The sequence below is a fragment of the Nerophis lumbriciformis genome, linkage group LG16 (assembly GCF_033978685.3).
Source record: "Nerophis lumbriciformis linkage group LG16, RoL_Nlum_v2.1, whole genome shotgun sequence".
Lineage (NCBI taxonomy): Eukaryota > Metazoa > Chordata > Actinopteri > Syngnathiformes > Syngnathidae > Nerophis > Nerophis lumbriciformis.
In genome coordinates, this window is record NC_084563.2 from 19,227,584 (window position 1) to 19,247,052 (window position 19,469).

At 36.4% G+C, this 19,469-nt stretch overlaps 1 protein-coding gene across 3 annotated transcripts in view; it reads right to left on the reverse strand.

Moving 5' to 3' along the window:
* LOC133617046 (sideroflexin-5-like) overlaps positions 1-19,469 on the reverse strand; it is a 73,445-nt gene that overhangs the window by 21,995 nt on the left and 31,981 nt on the right. For 2 of the 3 annotated variants that reach the window (XM_061976737.1, XM_061976735.1), the window contains 2 exons: positions 11,055-11,123; positions 8,053-8,128 (listed from right to left, as the gene is read on the reverse strand). Coding sequence is in view for 1 of the 3 variants with exons in the window: in XM_061976738.1 (XP_061832722.1) it covers positions 4,391-4,456; positions 4,588-4,644; positions 7,523-7,576; positions 7,697-7,722; positions 7,796-7,850; positions 7,911-7,937; positions 8,051-8,128; positions 11,055-11,123 (432 nt within the window). In the remaining 2 variants the exon portion in view is untranslated. Of the gene's footprint in view, positions 1-4,390; positions 4,457-4,587; positions 4,645-7,522; positions 7,577-7,696; positions 7,723-7,795; positions 7,851-7,910; positions 7,938-8,050; positions 8,129-11,054; positions 11,124-19,469 lie in introns of those variants that run through there. The other variant, XM_061976738.1, reaches the window with a different exon arrangement.

Here is a 19,469-nt window from a genome sequence, read left to right on the forward strand (position 1 = left end):
GTACATTTGTGTTTATGTCACATACAATAATACTACATATATGTCATCTACAATAGTACTGTATGAGTCAAATACATTAAATTTGTGTATACTGTATGTCAAATACAATAATACTGTATATGTCAAATACAATGGTACTGTTCGAGTCAAATACAATAATACATTTGTGTATATGTAAAATACAATAGTATTGTATATGTCAAATACAATGGTACTGTATATGTCACATACAATGGTACATTTGTGTATATTTCAAATACAATAATACTGTATGTCATATACAATAGTACTGCATGAGTCAAATACAATGGAACATTTGTGTATATGTCAAATACAATAATACTGTATATGTCAAATACAATGGTACTGTATATGTCACATAAAATGGTACACTTGTGTATATGTCACATACAATAATACTGTATATGTCATATACAATAGGACTGCATTAGTCAAATACAATAATACATTTGTGTATATGTCAAATACAATATTACTGTACATGTCACATACAATAATGCATTTGTGTATATGCCAAATACAATAATACTGTATATGTCACATACAATGGTACATTTGTGTATATGTCACATACAATAGTACATTTGTGTATATGTCACATACAATAATACTGTATATGTCATATACAATGGTACTATATTTGTCACATACAAATTGTATGTGACAAATATAGTACCATGTCACATACAATAATACTGTACCGGTATATGTCAAATACAATGGTACTATATCTGTCACATACAAATTGTATGTGACAGATATAGTACCATTGTATTTGACATATACACAAATGTAACATTGTATGTGACATATACAGTATTATTGTATGTGACATATACACAAATGTACCATTGTATTTGACTCATATAGTACTACTGTATATGACATACAGTATTATTGTATTTGGCATATACACAAATGTATTATTGTATTTGACTAATACAGTACTATTGTATATGAGTCAAATACAATGGTACATTTGTGTATATGTCACATACAATAATACTGTATATGTCATATATAATAGTACTGTATGAGTCAAATACAATAATATATGTGTGTATATGTCAAATACAATAATACTGTACATGTCACATACAATGGTACATTTGTGTAGATGTCACATACAATGGTACATGTGTGTATATGTCACATACAATGGTACATTTGTGTATATGTCAAATACAATACTGTATGTCATACACAATAGTACTGTATGAGTCAAGAACAATGGTACATTTGTGTATATGTCAAATACAATAATACTGTATATGGCATATACAATAGTACTGTATTAGTCAAATACAATAATACATTTGTGTATACTGTATGTCAAATACAATTATACTGTACATGTCAAATACAATGGTACTGTATATGTCACATACAATGGAACATTTGTGTATATGTCAAATACAATAATACTGTATATGTCAAATACAATGGTACCGTATATGTCACATACAATGGTACATTTGTGTATATGTCACATACAATAATACTGTATATGCCATGTACAATAGTACTGTATGAGTAAAATACAACAATATATGTGTATACTGTATGTCAAATACAATAATACTGCACATGTCACATACAATGGTACATTTGTGTATATGTCACATACAATAATACTGTATATGTCAAATACAATAGTACTGTATGAGTCAAATACAATAATACATTTGTGTATATGTCAAATACAATAATACTGTACATGTCAAATACAATGGTACTGTATATGTCACATACAACGGTACATTTGTGTATATGTCACATAAAATAACACTGTATATGTCATATACAATAGTACTGTATGAGTCAAATACAATAATATATGTGTGTATATGTCAAATACAACAATACTGTACATGTCACATACAATGGTACATTTGTGTATATGTCAAATACAATAATACTGTATATGTCACATACAATGGTACATTTGTGTATATGTCACATACAATAATACTGGATATGCCATGTACAATAGTACTGTATGAGTCAAATACAATAATACATTTGTGTATATGTCAAATACAATAATACTGTACATGCCACATACAATGGTACATTTGTGTATATGTCACATACAATAATACTGTATATGTCATATACAACGGTACTGTATACATCACATACAATGGTACATTTGTGTATATGTCAAATACAACGGTACTGTATATGTCACATACAATGGTACACTTGTGTATATGTCACATACAATGGTACATTTGTGTATATGTCACATACAATAATAATGTACTATATGTCATATACAATAGTACTGTATATGTCACATTCAATGGTACATTTGTGTATATGTCACATATAATAATACTGTATATATCATATACAATAGTACTGTAGGAGTCAAAGACAATAATACATTTGTGTATATGTCAAATACAATAATACTGTATATGTCAAATACAATGGTACATTTGTGTATATGTCAAATACAATAGTACTGTATATGTCAAATACAATGGTACATTTGTGTATACGTCAAATACAATAATACTGTATATGTCAAATACAATGGTACTATATATATATGTCACAATGTTATGTTACAATGGTACACTTGTGTATACAATGGTACATGTATACACATGTATATGTCACATACAATAATACTGTATATTTCATATACAATAGTACTGTATGAGTCAAATACAATAATATATGTGTGTATACATCAAATACAATAATACTGTACATGTCACATACAATGGTACATTTGTGTATATGTCACATGCACTAATACTGTATATATCATATACAATAGTACTGTATGAGTCAAATACAATAATACATTTGTGTATATGTCAAATACAATAATACTGTACATGTCAAATACAATGGTACTGTATATGTCACATACAATGGTACATTTGTGTATATGTCACATAAAATAACACTGTATATGTCATATACAATAGTACTGTATGAGTCAAATACAATAATATATGTGTGTATATGTCAAATACAACAATACTGTACATGTCACATACAATGGTACATTTGTGTATATGTCACATACAATGGTACATGTGTGTATATGTCACATACAATGGTACATTTGTGTATATGTCAAATACAATAATACTGTATATGTCAAATACAATACTACTGTACATGCCACATACAATGGTACACTTGTGTATATGTCACATACAATAATACTGTATATGTCATATACAATGGTACTGTATACGTCACATACAATGGTACATTTGTGTATATGTCAAATACAATAATACTGTATATGTCAAATACAACGGTACTGTATATGTCACATACAATGGTAGACTTGTGTATATGTCACATACAATGGTACATTTGTGTATATGTCACATACAATAATAATGTATATGTCATATACAATAGTACTGTATATGTCACATTCAATGGTACATGTTTGTATATGTCACATACAATAATACTGTATATGTCAAATACAATGGTACTATATATATGTCACATACAATGGTACACTTGTGTATATGTCACATACAATAATACTGTATATTTCATATACAATAGTACTGTATGAGTCAAATACAATAATGTGTGTATACATCAAATACAATAATACTATACATGTCACATACAATGGTACAATTGTGTATATGTCACATGCACTAATACTGTACGGTATATATCATACAATAGTACTGTATGAGTCAAATACAATAATACATTTGTGTATATGTCAAATACAATAATACTGTACATGTCAAATACAATGGTACTGTATATGTCACATACAATGGTACATTTGTGTATATGTCAAATACAATATTGTATATGTCATACAATAGTACTGTATGAGTCAAATACAATGGTACATTTGTGTATATGTCAAATACAATAATACTGTACATGTCACATACAATGGTACTGTATATGTCACATACAATTGTACATTTGTGTATACGTCACATACAATAATACTGTATGTGAGGTGGCGACTTGTCCAGGGTGTACCCCGCCTTCCGCCCAATTGTAGCTGAGATAGGCTCCAGCGCCCCCCCACGACCCCGAAGGGATTAAGCAGTAGAAAATGGATGGATGGATGTCAAATACAATAGTACTGTATGAGTCAAATACAAGAATACATTTGTGTATATGTCAAATACAATAATACATTTGTGTGTATGTCAAATACAATAATACTGTACATGTCGAATACAATAGTACTGTATATGTCACATACAATGGTACAAATGTGTATATGTCAAATACAATACTCTATATGTCACATACAATGCAACTGTATGAGTCAAATACAATAATACTGTATATGTCAAATACTATAGTACAGTATGAGTCAAATACAATAATACATTTGGAGAGCACTCACTGCAATGGACACAGCACTTGTCACCGCTCCAAAATAACCTTGAAGGAACCTGGACGTTGGCGTTGGCTGAAGGAACATAAAACACATGCAGAAGTATTCATGTACTGTAATAATACTTCACTTTCGCGGCCTTGAGACAATTTAGTGTGATGAACTTCTAAAAACATGGTCAGCACGGAACAAGGTGGTGTTTTTACCTTGGTGGCGTTGCGGTTGGCGTAGTTGACACAGGCGTTGTGGCTCTGATTCAACCACTGCAGCAAACGAAAGGCCGTCAGTCAAAATGGAACCAAAACCAACAGATGTCTTGCTCCAACAACTTGAACAAGATAGTCGGTAAAGTGCAACCACCAATTTCACTGTTGACTTCCAACCATTGTTTTCACTTTCAGAGGCCTCCTGATAGCTGCCATTGAAAATCAATGAGGTTGTAGTTTTCCACTTTTAATCAATAATATATTAAAGTGTTGTTTTTGAGCAATTTGCAAGTTATTCAAAATCAACTGGATTCTTGTTTTTGACTTGAACTGTCCATAGCCAACCTGTGCTACTCATTAAAAACCAATAGGCCTCTATTTTGACTTCAACCATTAAAATTGATAGGATTCTTGTTTTAGACTTTGAATTAAATAAAACTGGTAGAGCGCCAACAAGGACCCTCATTTATAAAGAATAACAATAATGTGGAGAGTCATTAAAGTAGAGTTTATTTTTCATCTTTTTAATTGAAGGATGAAAATGTAGAAATATGTCAGACGGTGCGTCACAGAGAAACAGGTTTTTTTAGGACTAAAGATAAAAAAAATATGGATTTCAGAATGTTCAATTTAAGTTATGAATGTAGGGAATAATCAAATTTCCCTTTTTCTCAATATTTTTAGACTTAAGGAGTTTGTTTGGCTCTTACGCAGCATGTATCAATAATATTATTAGTTTTATTATTACCATTCAAATATTTTTATAAGATAAGTGTACAAAAAAAAATTTTTTGTGCCAATAATGTATTGAAAAAATCTTGAATGCGTGAAATATTGCTTTAATGGAAAAAAAAATGTCTGCTTTGCATCACTTGACAAATTAAACACAAATAATAAATACTATAATTGGTGAACATTTTCATCTTAGTAAAGGTTCACAATTCAAATTCCGATTATTTTTTTTATTAAATATGACGTTATTTAGCCCTCCAAAAAGAATACAGTATTGTTACAGTGCTAATAATATGTGCCAATCTGAAAGTAACGCCTTCTTCTTTATCATGAGAAGGATGCTATTTTAATTGGAATTTTTTTGTGTGTGTTTACGTACCGTATTTCCCGGACTATAAGGCGCACTTAAATCCTTTTTTTTTCTTCTCAAAACTCAACAGTGCGCCTTATAACCCGGTGCGCCTAATGTACATATAAGTTTGGTTGAGCTTACCCACCTCAAAGCTATTTTATTTGGTACATGGTGTAATGATAACTGTGACCAGTAGATGGCAGTCAAACATAAGAGATAAGGTAGGCTGCACCGTTTGATGTGCTTCAACATACGAGTATTATTATGGTGTGTGTATAAGGTAAGACATTATCTGGTGTTTTGTTTCGCAATATTATGCAAAAGCAACTTTTCTTACCTTCTGGTACCTGCTGATCTATATTTAGGAAAATAATAAATTCTGAAAATTGCGCGTGTCCGCCTTTGTAGTCCGTGCCTCGCCGTAGTCGATAAGCTTCTTCTTTTTCCTCTATCTTCTTGTTATGGGACATTCATCCTCCGCTGTTGCCATTTCTAATATAAAGTAGTGTAAAGTTCTTACTTATATCTGTCAGTAAACTCGCCATTGAAGCGCTAAAACATACCGGTGTAGTGAGTGTACATTATTCACCCAAGGAACTTTAGTTATTGGAGAGTTCCGATCGGACGGTTTTTCACGGGACACATTTCTGGCCTTGTTATTTCCGGATGAGGAGATGCTGCTCCGTTATTGATTAAAGTAAAGTCTGAATGTCATTAAAACAGTTATCTCCATCTTTTGACACTTCTTCCACTCCCGTCCTTGCACGCTACACTGCTACAACAAAGATGACGGGGAGAAGATGCTGTCGAAGGTGAGCCACGTAAATAAGACCGCCCACAAAACGGCGCATCCGGAAGCGACTGTCAGAAAGCGGCTTGAAGATGATCTTTTAAACATCATCTATGCAACATTTTGACCAAAGAACCACCATTACATGTTATGTAGACCACAAGGAAGTGATTTCCATTTAGAAAAAAATTATAATAATATGACTCCTTTAATGCGTCCTATATTCCGGTGCGCCTTATATATGAAAAAATAGACCAATCATCGGCAGTGCGCCTTATAATTCGGTGCGCCCTACGGTCCGGAAAATACGGTAACCTTCTACCTTCACGCACACATTGCATAAGTGTACAGCTCTGGTAATGGGTACATTCGCATCTACCTGCCCAAATGTACTTCAAAATGTAACAATCAAAATAAATATTACTTTTTTTTTTTTGTTTACTAGGACATGCATATATAATATGCATTAGTTTGACCATTTAAAATCAACGATAATAAAAAGGAGATGCTTGGAAATAGCATAAAAATGCCCCAAAAACTTGGAAAAACGCGATTCATAGCGTTACTTTTTGGTGTAACCATCATGAGCGTTCTTTTCAGGTATTTTTCTTTTATATTTTGATAAATCATCATAAATAGGTATTGATCAATCTTTAAGCTGTGTGTATTTGATTTGAGTTTGCTTTTGACATCTTATTTAGAATTGTAGTTGAAACTTTTACAACCCTGTGTTGCGCTCATGATGGCGTAACCAAACTAGATTATTTTCAATATTTATTCCCTTTTTTACATTTAGTATATTTAAATATACTGTGTTTTATGCTTTTTTTCTTTTTGGAACATGTACTATACATAAAATACAATAAAGCCCCATATAAAATTATGTTTCTAGCAATACTTTAATTTTGCCTTTGAAAGTAACACTCCCATGTCCATTAGTGGAGCTGTACACATAACTAATGTCCATCTTTGACCTCCGCTACCTGGAACCAAAACACTAGAATCCTTGCTCTGGCTGCACGTGAGGAGACCATGAAAAGGTGATGCATGCTGAGAGTTACCTGCCATACAATGGTAGACGCCACCGTCTGATTGGGCAGCAGGAGGCCAATCACCTGCAGTGGAGGACAGGAGCTTACTTTAGTACAAAATAAGCCTTTAAAAAAAAAATAAAAAAGTCAAAATGAGCATGAGAATGACAGATTAAAAATGTGACTGCAGCGCACGGAACTTACAATGGGCGTTCCGAAAGGTACGTAACCTGCGCGGGGCGGGAAAACAAAACCACTGAGCGAGGATAACAACGAGAAGGACAAAAGATCTTCAGCTCCTACCTGACATTCGGAACGGCATGAAGATCTTGTCGCCTGTGTCAGGATGAACGATGGCCTGAGGTGACATCACGACACTATGACATCATCGTGTCACTGGTGATTGCGGAGGACTCACCTGCTTCACCTTCTGGGCCTCCCACAGCTTCCCGCGGGCGAGGCCGCGCGCCGACAGGGGCCAGGGAAAGGGGGTGGGGGGGTGAAAGGTCAGCGTGTTTCTGGCGAGGCGAGATAACGTAATCTTGCTGAAAGACTCACCTGAAAATCGGAGACCCCTGCAGGAAGCGTCCCGTGTTTAAAGTCGTCCAGGAGTTTGATGCTCTCTTTAAGACGCGTCTACGTTAAAAATGACATGCTTCGTTGGCACGGGAATTCAATTGTACCACCAGTTCAAATATCTTCCATTTTGGATTTCTATTACGTCTTCAGTTTGGCCCGTTTAATAAGAAATCTAGCCCGTGGGGTCTAACCAATTTTTATTAGTATAAATGTTTGCTGAAAATGTGCTAATAGATCAGGTCAATAACCATGAATTGTGCGTTGAAGTAACGTCAGCATAGCATTCATTTATATGACCCAATCCAAACAACCTTCCATAGTCATGGCACACAAAAAAAAAGGCAACCAACACAAAAAAGTCAACACACAAGGTCACACATAACACAACCTGCTCACTGAACGTTGTGGATATTATAAAAAAAAAAACGTCCAAGCAGCATTAAACATTTAAATCCATTACCAAGCATGGTGGGGAAATATATACCGGTATATATATATACACATATATACACACACACACACACATATACATATATACACACACACACACACACATATACATATATATATATACATATATATATATATATATATATATATATATAAATAATGGGCGTTATATATAACTGCCCATTTTCATTGCATTTCAATTTTTAATGGCAGTTTAACTTATTTACGCTCATCAAAGACTTATGGATCATGGTTTTCTGGCACCATCTGATGGTTATGGGAGCGCAATTATAACAAAACTATACTTTCTTGATTTTATTCAGCAAGAATTACATTAATTAGTTTTTCCCAGAAAAAGCATAGTAACAGTCTGTTAAAAGTAGCTGTTGCATTCAGAGTCAATGGGGCCAAAAGAGATCCTAAGAGAAAGAGTGTATGCGTCATATTTGCATCCTATTATAACAATGTTGCAATCAAAAACACAATGTACTTCATATCACATAAGAAACACATGTTTAGGCCCTAGGGGTACACAAGGGTGAAACTCAAGTTAAATGCTGCAAATGCAATTGGAGGAAATATAAATATTTATCTTATCTTTTTAATTTTGTTCAGTTATCAAATAATCTATTTTTTACTAGACAGTTATTGCGCCCTATTAGATTATTTTATTTTCAACGATATAGATAAGCGGTCCAGAAAACGGATGGATGGAAGATTAGGCATTTGGTAGAGTTTAAATATTAATTTTAATATTTGTATGTTTATTTTGTTATATATTATATATATATATACAGTATATTACACCATTTATTTAATAATTTTTAATTCAAAAATGAGGAACTCAGAGAAAATAGATGTAATTTATTGTGTTGTTATTTATTATGTTATTTTTGAGTGAGTTTGAGTTCATTTGGAACATGCACACAAAGTTACACGAGATCACAATTACACAACTCAACGTGTTGGAAAGGGAGTCGGAAGAAGCAGATCTTATATGATCCCAGCCCCTCTAAGGAGCACAACAATCACAAATACACCTCATATGCCCCTGGACCGGGTTACAACTTGGAATGAGGCAAAATAACTAACACATTTTTTATAGTTTTCATTTCAAACGATTAGGCGTTAGAAGGCAATGTTTTAAATATCATATATGTTTTTGATACTTTTTTTTTTTTCATATTGTAGAATTTGTTTATTTCTACATTTTGTATTTTCATATTTTACATTATATTATAAATTATTTAATTCAAATAACTTAATATTCTTGTAAATATTTATCATAGTTGTATGTACCGTATTTTCCGGATTATAAGGTGCACTTAAAATCATTTTTTCCCTCAAAACTCAACAGTGCGCCTTATAACCTGGTGCGCCTAACGTAACGAATACGTTTGGTTGAGCTTACCCACCTTAAAGCAATTTTATTTGGTAGATGGTGTAAAGATAAGAGTGACCAGTAGATGGCAGTCGAACATAAGAGATAAGTGTAGGCTGCACCGTTTGATGTGCTTCAACATACGCGTATTAGTATGGTGTGTGTGTATAAAGTAAGACATTATCTGGCGTTTTGTTTCGCAATATTGTGCAAATGCAACTTTTCTGGTACCTGCTGATCTGTATTTGGGATCTGCAAAAATCCTGAAAAAGTGCGTGCTTCTGCCTATGTAGTCGATAAGCTTCTTCTTTTTCTCTATCTTCTTCTTATGGGACATTCATCTTCCGCTGTTGTCATTTCTAATATAAAGTAGTGTAAAGTTCTTATATCTGTCAGTTAACTCGCCATGAACGCGCTAAAACATACCGGTATAGTGAGTTTACATTATTCACCCAAGGAACTTTAGTTATTAGAGTTTCGGTGAAATGTTTTTTCACGGAACACATCTCCGTGTTGTTGTTTCCGGATGAGGAGATGCTGCTCCGTCATTGATTGAAGTAAAGTCTGAATGTCATTAAAACAGTTAGCTCCATCTTTTGACATTCCTTCTACTCCCGTCCTTGCACGCTACACCGCTACAACACAGATGACGGGGAGAAGACGCTGCCGAAGGTGAGCCACGTAAATAAGACCGCCCACAAAATGGCGCATCCGGAAGCGACTGTCAGAAAGAAACTTGATGATCTGTAAAACATAATCTATGCAACATTTTGACCAAAGAACTACCATCACATGTTATGTAGACCACAAGGAAGTGTTTACAATTAGAAAAAATAATAATAGTATGACTCCTTTAATGTGCCCTAAGGTGTGCCTTATGTGTGAAAAAAGATCAAAAATAGACCATTCATCGGCAGTGCGCCTTATAATCCGGTGCGCCCTATGGTCCGGAAAATACAGTATTTATTTTATATTCATTATATATTATTTATCATTATATTTAGTTATGTAATTTCATTTCATTTCTATTTTAACATATGCATTCTTAATGTATTATATTTAGTTGTTATGTTACTTTTATTTCAAAAGCGTGTTGTTCAAATGTATCAATTGGACTTGAAAGGTGTGTTACAAGGTGTGAATGTGTCTAACCTCCGACACGAACAGTGTGCTCGGGTCAATGATGTCCACAAAGTGTCTCAGACGGCCCAGAAATGAACCCTGGAAGAGAAACAACTTTGTTATATTTTATATTACAGTTCTTATATCCTCGCGTTGCACTTGTGTGACAGTTTGGGGTTAAAAAGTCACTTTTTTTTGTTTATAAAGGCTGTATGATGGTCACAGTTTGACCTGACAAAAAAAACTTAATTGGCTCTCGGGTTTTTCATTCCCCAAATGGTTAAAATTCGAAAGTGGACAAAAAAAAAACGGAGTTTGCATGCAAAGAAACGTCCCTGTCAGCTGTTGCCAACAGCAAAATGAGTGCCAACAGGCCCATTAATAGCGCCGGGAGCCTCTTTGGACAGAAGATGGACCAAAACAAGGCAGCTTCTATCACAATCATTTCAACAGTTATTCATCGATTGTATCATTTGGCGGCGTTTTATTGATGGCTGTCAACGACCTTCAGTAAAAACCTGCACGGTGCCTTCACTGACCCCCTTCTCTGCCTGTGTTGTTGGAGACAGGCTCCATGTGACGAGCTGACTTTAATTATGCATGAGTTCCAGCTCTCTGGAGAGAACACAACAAGGCCAGCACAGACGCAACGCAACACACTGTGCGCGCACACACACACACACACACACACACACACACACACACAGCTGATTCAAGAACTGCCCTGATTTTTATTTTTGTTGCAGCTGAATATGAGAAAGTAAAAATATGGCTACATCTTACAATTTGATAAGCAAAATGGACACTGATAAACAGTAGGGAAGGGCTTCAATATGGCCCCATTCCTGGGGGTTAATCACTTTGCAATGCAGTCTGCTGAAAATTATGGAAAGCGCCACTCGAGATAGCAACTGATGCTGTGATCAAAGTTGGAATTGCCACAAAAGACATTTTAAGATATTCTTTTTTTTTTTTTTTAGTTTTTATTGACATCCAGCATCAGACATTCTTATCCATTACATCATATTTGCATACATTATACATCTATTGTCTGCCCTAAATGTCAAAATAATATTATTTTGTTTAAATCCCAACCAAACCACTACTGCCCCAAAAGAAAAAAAAGAGGAAAACAGCAAAACAAAAAAGTAATACATTACAAAAAAAATTTAATAAAAAAAAAAAAAAAAAAAAATTATATATATATATATATATATATATATATATATATATATATACATATATATATATATATATATATGTGTGTGTGTATGTATGTATGTTTTTTTATATATATATATATATATATATATATATATATATATATATATATATATATACATATACATATATATATACACATACATATATATATATATATACATAAAATAATATTAACAAGATAGTAAATAAATAAATATAAAAATAACTGTAATAAACATATAGGGGGTAATCTTTTTTAAAAACAGTACAATCACTAACTCGAGAAAATAAAAATAACATTTTAAGCTATTCAACACTCTACTGCCATCTGGCGGCTAAAGTGGATAGTGCACCCCCCAATTCGTCACGTTTCATGTGTCAGGTATACTGGACCATATGAATCCCCTTCCTACGGTCATGTGGACCTTTAATTTGCCACCAAACAGAATTTCACCACAACTGTGCAATAATAACATTGTGAACACTAAATGTGGATATTGATGACATTTAGTATTTAACGTTTATTAGGGATGTGGATCTTTGCATTCCACTTCCTGGGATGACGATTCCACTCAGAATATATTCTCGATTAAACAGATTCTCACAACAATATATCTAGTATAAAAATGATAATAATACGCCATATTAGCTGCTGCGAGTAAGTGCGCAGATGACCGGAAAATAATTTTTTTTATTAATTATTTTTTATCTTCCAAAAAATGTTTGGGGAAAACTATGAATCGGTTTAGAATCAGAATAAATAAAAACAGCAATTTGGGTGTGAATTGTTTTTTTCCAGCACCCCTAATGTTAATGGTAGTAATGTAATATTTTGGTTTTGTTTGTAGCTACATGAGGATCATAACATTGAAGCAGTGAATGAGTATTAATAACTAGGAATTAAGTAGACGATCACAATGTGTACCACCAGGCATTAATTATATCAATACTAAAATTAAATTTTATTTTAAAATATGCATTGATTGACTTTACCTAATTAAACATTTCAATTATATTGATTATTTAATTATCCATGTCTTTGAGGTATTCTTTTAATCATCAGAAGTATTTTTGGGATCCCGCTTGCAACCTTTTGTCAACCCTTTTACTCAGTGAAATTACACCGACTTTTCCTAAAACCAAATGTGCACTTTAAAAAAAAATGTTTTCGTTAAATGTGTGGTTTGAAAAAAAAAAAATTGCATATTTTATTGAAGTATTTGTTGACATAATATTACTCTGCTTGTTCCAAAAGAGAAGACATATGTTGTTTTACGGGTTTTCTAAGAGATGGGATTTCTTCTCTGACTATGAGTCTAGAATGTAATATACAAACCCCGTTAGATGTAAATATAAACGGAATACAATGATTTGCAAATCCTTTTCAACCCATATTCAATTGAATGCACTCCAAAGACAAGATATTTGATGTTCAAACTCATAAATTTTTTATTTTTTTTGCAAATAATAATTAACTTAGAATTTCATGGCTGCAACATGTGCCAAAGTAGTTGGGAAAGGGCATGTTCACCACTGTGTTACATGGCCTTTCCTTTTAAATACACTCAGTAAACGTTTGGGAACTGAGGAGACACATTTTTTAAGCTTCTCAGGTGGAATTATTTCCCATTCTTGCTTGATGTACAGCTTAAGTTGTTCAACAGTCCGGGGGTCTCCGTTGTGGTATTTTAGGCTTCATAATGCACCACACATTTTCAATGGGAGACAGGTCTGGACTACAGGCAGGCCAGTTTAGTACCCGCACTCTTTTACTATGGAGCCACGTTGATGTAACACGTGTCTTGGCATTGTCTTGCTGAAATAAGCAGGGGCGTCCATGGTAACGTTGCTTGGATGGCAACATATGTTTCTGAAGTGTTCCTGAGCCCATGTGGTGATATCCTTTACACACTGATGTCGCTTGTTGATGCAGTACAGCCTGAGGGATCGAAGGTCACGGGCTTAGCTGCTTACGTGCAGTGATTTCTCCAGATTCTCTGAACCCTTTGATGATATTACGGACCATAGATGGTGAAATCCCTAAATTCCTTGCAATAGCTGGTTGAGAAAGGTTTTTCTTAAACTGTTCAACAATTTGCTCACGCATTTGTTGACAAAGTGGTGACCCTCGCCCCATCCTTGTTTGTGAATGACTGAGCATTTCATGGAATCTACTTTTATACCCAATCATGGCACCCACCTGTTCCCAATTTGCCTGTTCCAAATAAGTGTTTGATGAGCATTCCTCAACATTATCAGTATTTATTGCTACCTTTCCCAACTTCTTTGTCACGTGTTGCTGGCATCAAATTCTAAAGTTAATGATTATTTGCACAATTTTTTTTTTTAATCAGTCTGAACATCAAATATGTTGTCTTTGTAGCATATTCAACTGACTATGGGGTGAAAATTATTTGCAAATCATTGTATTCCGTTTATATTTACATCTAACATAATTTCCCAACTCATATGGAAACAGGGTTTGTACATTTAAAACAGCAGCTAGCACCAATGACTTGTAACCAAGCGCAAGCTTTTCTTCCTGTCACTCACACACACCAGGTGCTGTCGAGACCCACTCGGAAAATAGCTCTCAAACATTAATGATGCTAAATTTAAGATAATGCTGGCCAGTGAAGCCGAATCAACTGTCGAGCTGTTTAGAAATATGACACAGCACAGAAAATAATAATAATTATAATAATTTGAGTATTTATTTCAGTTGTAGATTTTTGCATTTAATTAACAAACATTTTACTACATTTTATTTGACACAAAAAGCACACACTATGGTGGTCAAATAAGTGTCAAAGGTAAAAAAACAATTAAAAAGAATTAAAATGGAAACATTAAATTGTAGTATTTTTCATATTGCTATTGTTATTTAAATGTATAGTTGTTGCTATTATTATCACATTACTTGTTTATTCGTTACTCATTTATATCCAGGCTTTCTTTTAATCTATATTTAAAGTTGACCTTTGGTGGCACAATAAATACTAGTGAATAATCATGTATTAATTGTGATCACAATGTCAATCAAAATGATCGTGATTATTATTTCAGCAACAAAATCCCTGGCAAGCTTTGAACACAAACATGTCAGGCTTGTCACTGACAGCTTGGTTATGTTTTAGTTTTTCCTCTGTGTTTGTGTTTTATTTCCTGTCAGCGCTCTTATTTTGGTTCAGTTTCCTACTTGTCTCCCTGAGCGCTGTTTCCTCTCACCTGCGGCTGATTGGCACCTGGCCACACCTGGTGTCAATCGACCGGATCCTATTTATACCTGCCTCGCTCTCCAGTCAGTGCTGGAGTATTGTGAGCTGTTCCCTGGTTCCTGTTTGCTGCATCCTGTATGCTGTGGACTGTGTCCTGTCTCCAGTTCTCCTTGTTTGCTCGTTCCTGTTTGCTGTCTCCAGTTTGCCTGTTTCCTGGTTCCTGGTTCGGGTTTTCCCTGCATTTTTTGGACATGAAAACCATGTCTTCCTGCAACAAGCCTGCCATCTCTGCATCTTGGGGTTCGTCACCAACACTTCCTTACAGAATACTCCAGCCAAACGCGAACCCCGCAGAGATTTCTCTGGCGTAGAGGCTTGACTGGATCCGGGCGCTGATGGCCGAATCGAGGATATGTTTTGCCTCCTTTCAAGCTCCCTCCCACCCATCCCTGTCGTCTGTTGGCCTATTTGGGGACGTCTTGGACCCCTCCCGTGAGGGTGTGGCTATGAGTAGCTGTGCAGCTGGGAAGGCACAGCGAGTCCTAACCCCGGTGGGCCTGTGGACGCCGTCATCTACCCCGGTGGTCCTGCGGACGCCGCCATCAACCTCGGTGGGCCCTCCCAGGCCGGCAGTCGAGCCGCCTGATCCTCTGGCTCCGCCCAGGCCGACAGACGAGCCGCCGGCTCCTCTGGCTCCGCCCAGGCCGACTACATCGTACTCCTCATCTCTGGCTCCGTCCAGGCCTACAACATCGTCAGCCTCGTCTCTGGCTCTGCCCACGGCGACGACATCGTCAGCCTCGTCTCTGGCTGGCCGTCTCGCGGCTTTGCGAGCGTCTCCAGCATCGTCGCCTCCACAACCTCCAGCTGGCCTGACGCACGGGCGGTCATCAGGCACCAGCATGTGGCCATCTCGTCGGCCACGGATGTGGCTGTTCCATGAGCGACCACCTCGCCAATTCCGGCGGCGTTCAACTTGCCGTCGCCACCTGACTCTTCCCCTCTGGTTGCGGGGACACTTGGCCTGGCGGCCCACTGCCTTGTCCTCCCTCCGCCCTCCTATGACTTTGGACTTTTTTGTTTTTTCTAGATTGTCTGGTATCCGTTATCGGAAGGGGGGCTACAGTCAGGCTTGTCACTGACAGTTTGGCTATGTTTTAGTTATTCCTGTGTTTGTTTTATTTCCTGCATGTCTTCCTGAACGCTGTTTCCCCTCACCTGCGGCTGATTGGCACTTGGCCACACCTGGTGTCAATCAGCTTGCTGCTATTTATACCTGCCTCGCCCTCCAGTATTGTGAGCCGTTCCCTGGTTTCTGTTTGCTGTGTCCTGTGTGCTGTCTCCAGTTCTCCTTGTTTCGTGGTTCCCGTTTGCTATCTCCAGTTTGCCTGGTTCCTGGTTCGTGTTTTCCCTGCATTTTTTGGACATTAAAATCATGTCTTCCATCTCTGCATCTTAGGGTTCGTCACCAACACTTCCTGACAAAACACTTATCATTCAACTCCTGCTGACCACTATAGCAAATAGCTGGCTAAAATATGCCTGTAATATGATTCTTTGATTTTGGACATCTGCAATTCAGTATGTCCTCATCCATTTTGTCAACAGGGTGAAATATGGTCTAACAATTAGAATTCTAACAATTAAGGTTTGTGTCATGTTGTCCTCCTACAGAAACACTATTAAAACAAAAATGTTATATTTTTTACACCATCGTTTCCATTTTCATACATTTTTGAAAAAGCTCCAGGGAGACACTAGGGCGGCGCTAAAGAGCCACGGGTTACTGACCCCCGAGTTAGGATCTCAAGTCCGGACCCATAGTCCTTAACTTTCTGGAAATGTGGCCCCCAGAACAAACTAGTTGAACACCCCTGCTGTATTCCCCGTCAAGTCCTGCACATACAGTCTGAGGCCCCGTTTACACTAATGTTATCCAGGGTAAATCCCACCTCACCTTATCCGTGTCCACACACACACAACAATGCCACCGTTTAAGACCCTCTCCCCCCTATGTCCGCCGGCGCAACGTGACCTAATACGCACGCGCGGAAAATGCACACATCATAGTCACCTCCAGTGTTGCTTTGTGTGCAAGTTCTTAAATGTAACTTATCTGAACAATAATATTGTTATCCAGTGTTGTGGTATTTCAATTAACTGGAAACCAGTGTGCTGTGGGGCCCTATTGTAGTGAATCACACCTGAGACATCATAAATTATTCAAGTATTTAATAGACACGTAAACAATGTGATAAAGAACATTTTACATCAATCAAACTAGGGATCTAGATATCTGGTCAGGACACTCCTCACTCTTTTGCCTTCACCTTCATTGTCCATTCCTTTTTGGTGACTTTATATACTCTGGACCTAGACGTTGAGTCCGCGACATACATGGCGGACAATAACTGATACAGTCTGCTTTGCCAGTCCAAATGCATTCGCCGTTTTCCGTAGTCTTCCCTCGACGGCCAGGAAATACAAAGCACACGCTACATTTTTTAATCACATCCAAGGGAGCCCGCATTCTCGTTGACTCTCCTTCGACAAATGGACAACGTTTTTCGGTAAGTAGAATCACAGCTGACCTTGACATTTGAAAGTTCTCTTGCCGTCTGAGAAGTGTTGTATCCCAAATAGCTGCAAACGATTTCTCTTAAGGTATTCATGTGTGGGTTTCACAAGCGTCTGCACATGTCGGAGAAGGAGAAACACGGGCATGTCTGGATGACTCGCCTCCTGTGGACTCCAGCTCCGAGTTACGAAACCGCTTTATTATGAAGCTGGCTGTGGCGCGTTTTTTCTGACGTCATTTCCTGTGTTGGCGCGGTCTTTCTGGCGTCACTTCCTCTCTGAACTCAGTTTGTAAACGATCAATGAGTCCATACAAAGCTAAGAGACGGAGATTCAAAAAATACACGGCGCACTTACCAGTGTAAAAAATTGTCCGAGGAGGACCTTAAACGATAGTTTAGTATGGCTGAAATGGGGCTTAGGCTAAATAATTATTCGTCTAAGGGTAGGGGTGTAACGGTACGCGTATTTGTATTGAACCATTTCGGTACGGGGGTTCCGGTTCGGTTCGGAGGTGTACCGAACGAGTTCCCACACGGACATATTAAGTAGCGTATCGCACGTTGTGTAAACAATGCACACCGAGGCACAACACATGGCAGGTTAACAGCTAACGGGCTAGGATAGACTGACCACACGTCCTCTTTTCACTGGACATGTCCTCTTTTGTGGAGCTGTCAGGGCGGAGATTCTTAAATGCCTCAAATGTCCGGCATTTTGAGTTAGGGTTTTTTTCAATGTACGTTCAGGGTTAAGAAGGGGTTAAAAACAAAAAAAATTGTGCACGCAGCAGCATTAGTGAGGAAGGGGCAGAGACAGAAAGAGCGAGAGAGTTATGATAAACACGCATGCGTCGCCAGGCTCTGCTTTTTATCCATAGATTTACCAGATTTAATTTTTTATTATCTATAGCAGGGGTGTCAAAAGTGTGCCATTTGCTGCCCACAGCTAATGTTTTAAAGGCCCACTGCACATTCTAAAATACTATTAAAATAAACAAAAACTTAATAGAAGTGAAATAAAGAAGTTTAAAGGTTAAATGTAATTTAGAAAAAGTTGCAATGTTGACTAATAAAACAAAGCTGTTTTTTTTCTTTCAAACTGTCATTGCTCAAAACATATTGAATCAAAATCAATGTTATTATATGAATTATTGACCTATCCAAGGTTCCCATTACTTCACATCAAATATTCCACTAAGAAAAATATTTTGGTGGAAGATTTTGCAAATTTGGTAAATAACCCAAAAATGTATATTTTGTCGTTTTCTTACTGTACCGAAAATGAACCGAACCGTGACCTCTAAACCGAGGTACGTACTGAACCGAAATTTTTGTGAACCATTACACCCCTATTTAAGTGGTTATCCGGCTTAGTGCAGACATAGCCTGAGTTGCCCTGTTTTTTTCTCATTGTGCCAAAGGTGAAGTGCGTTTGATATTGCACT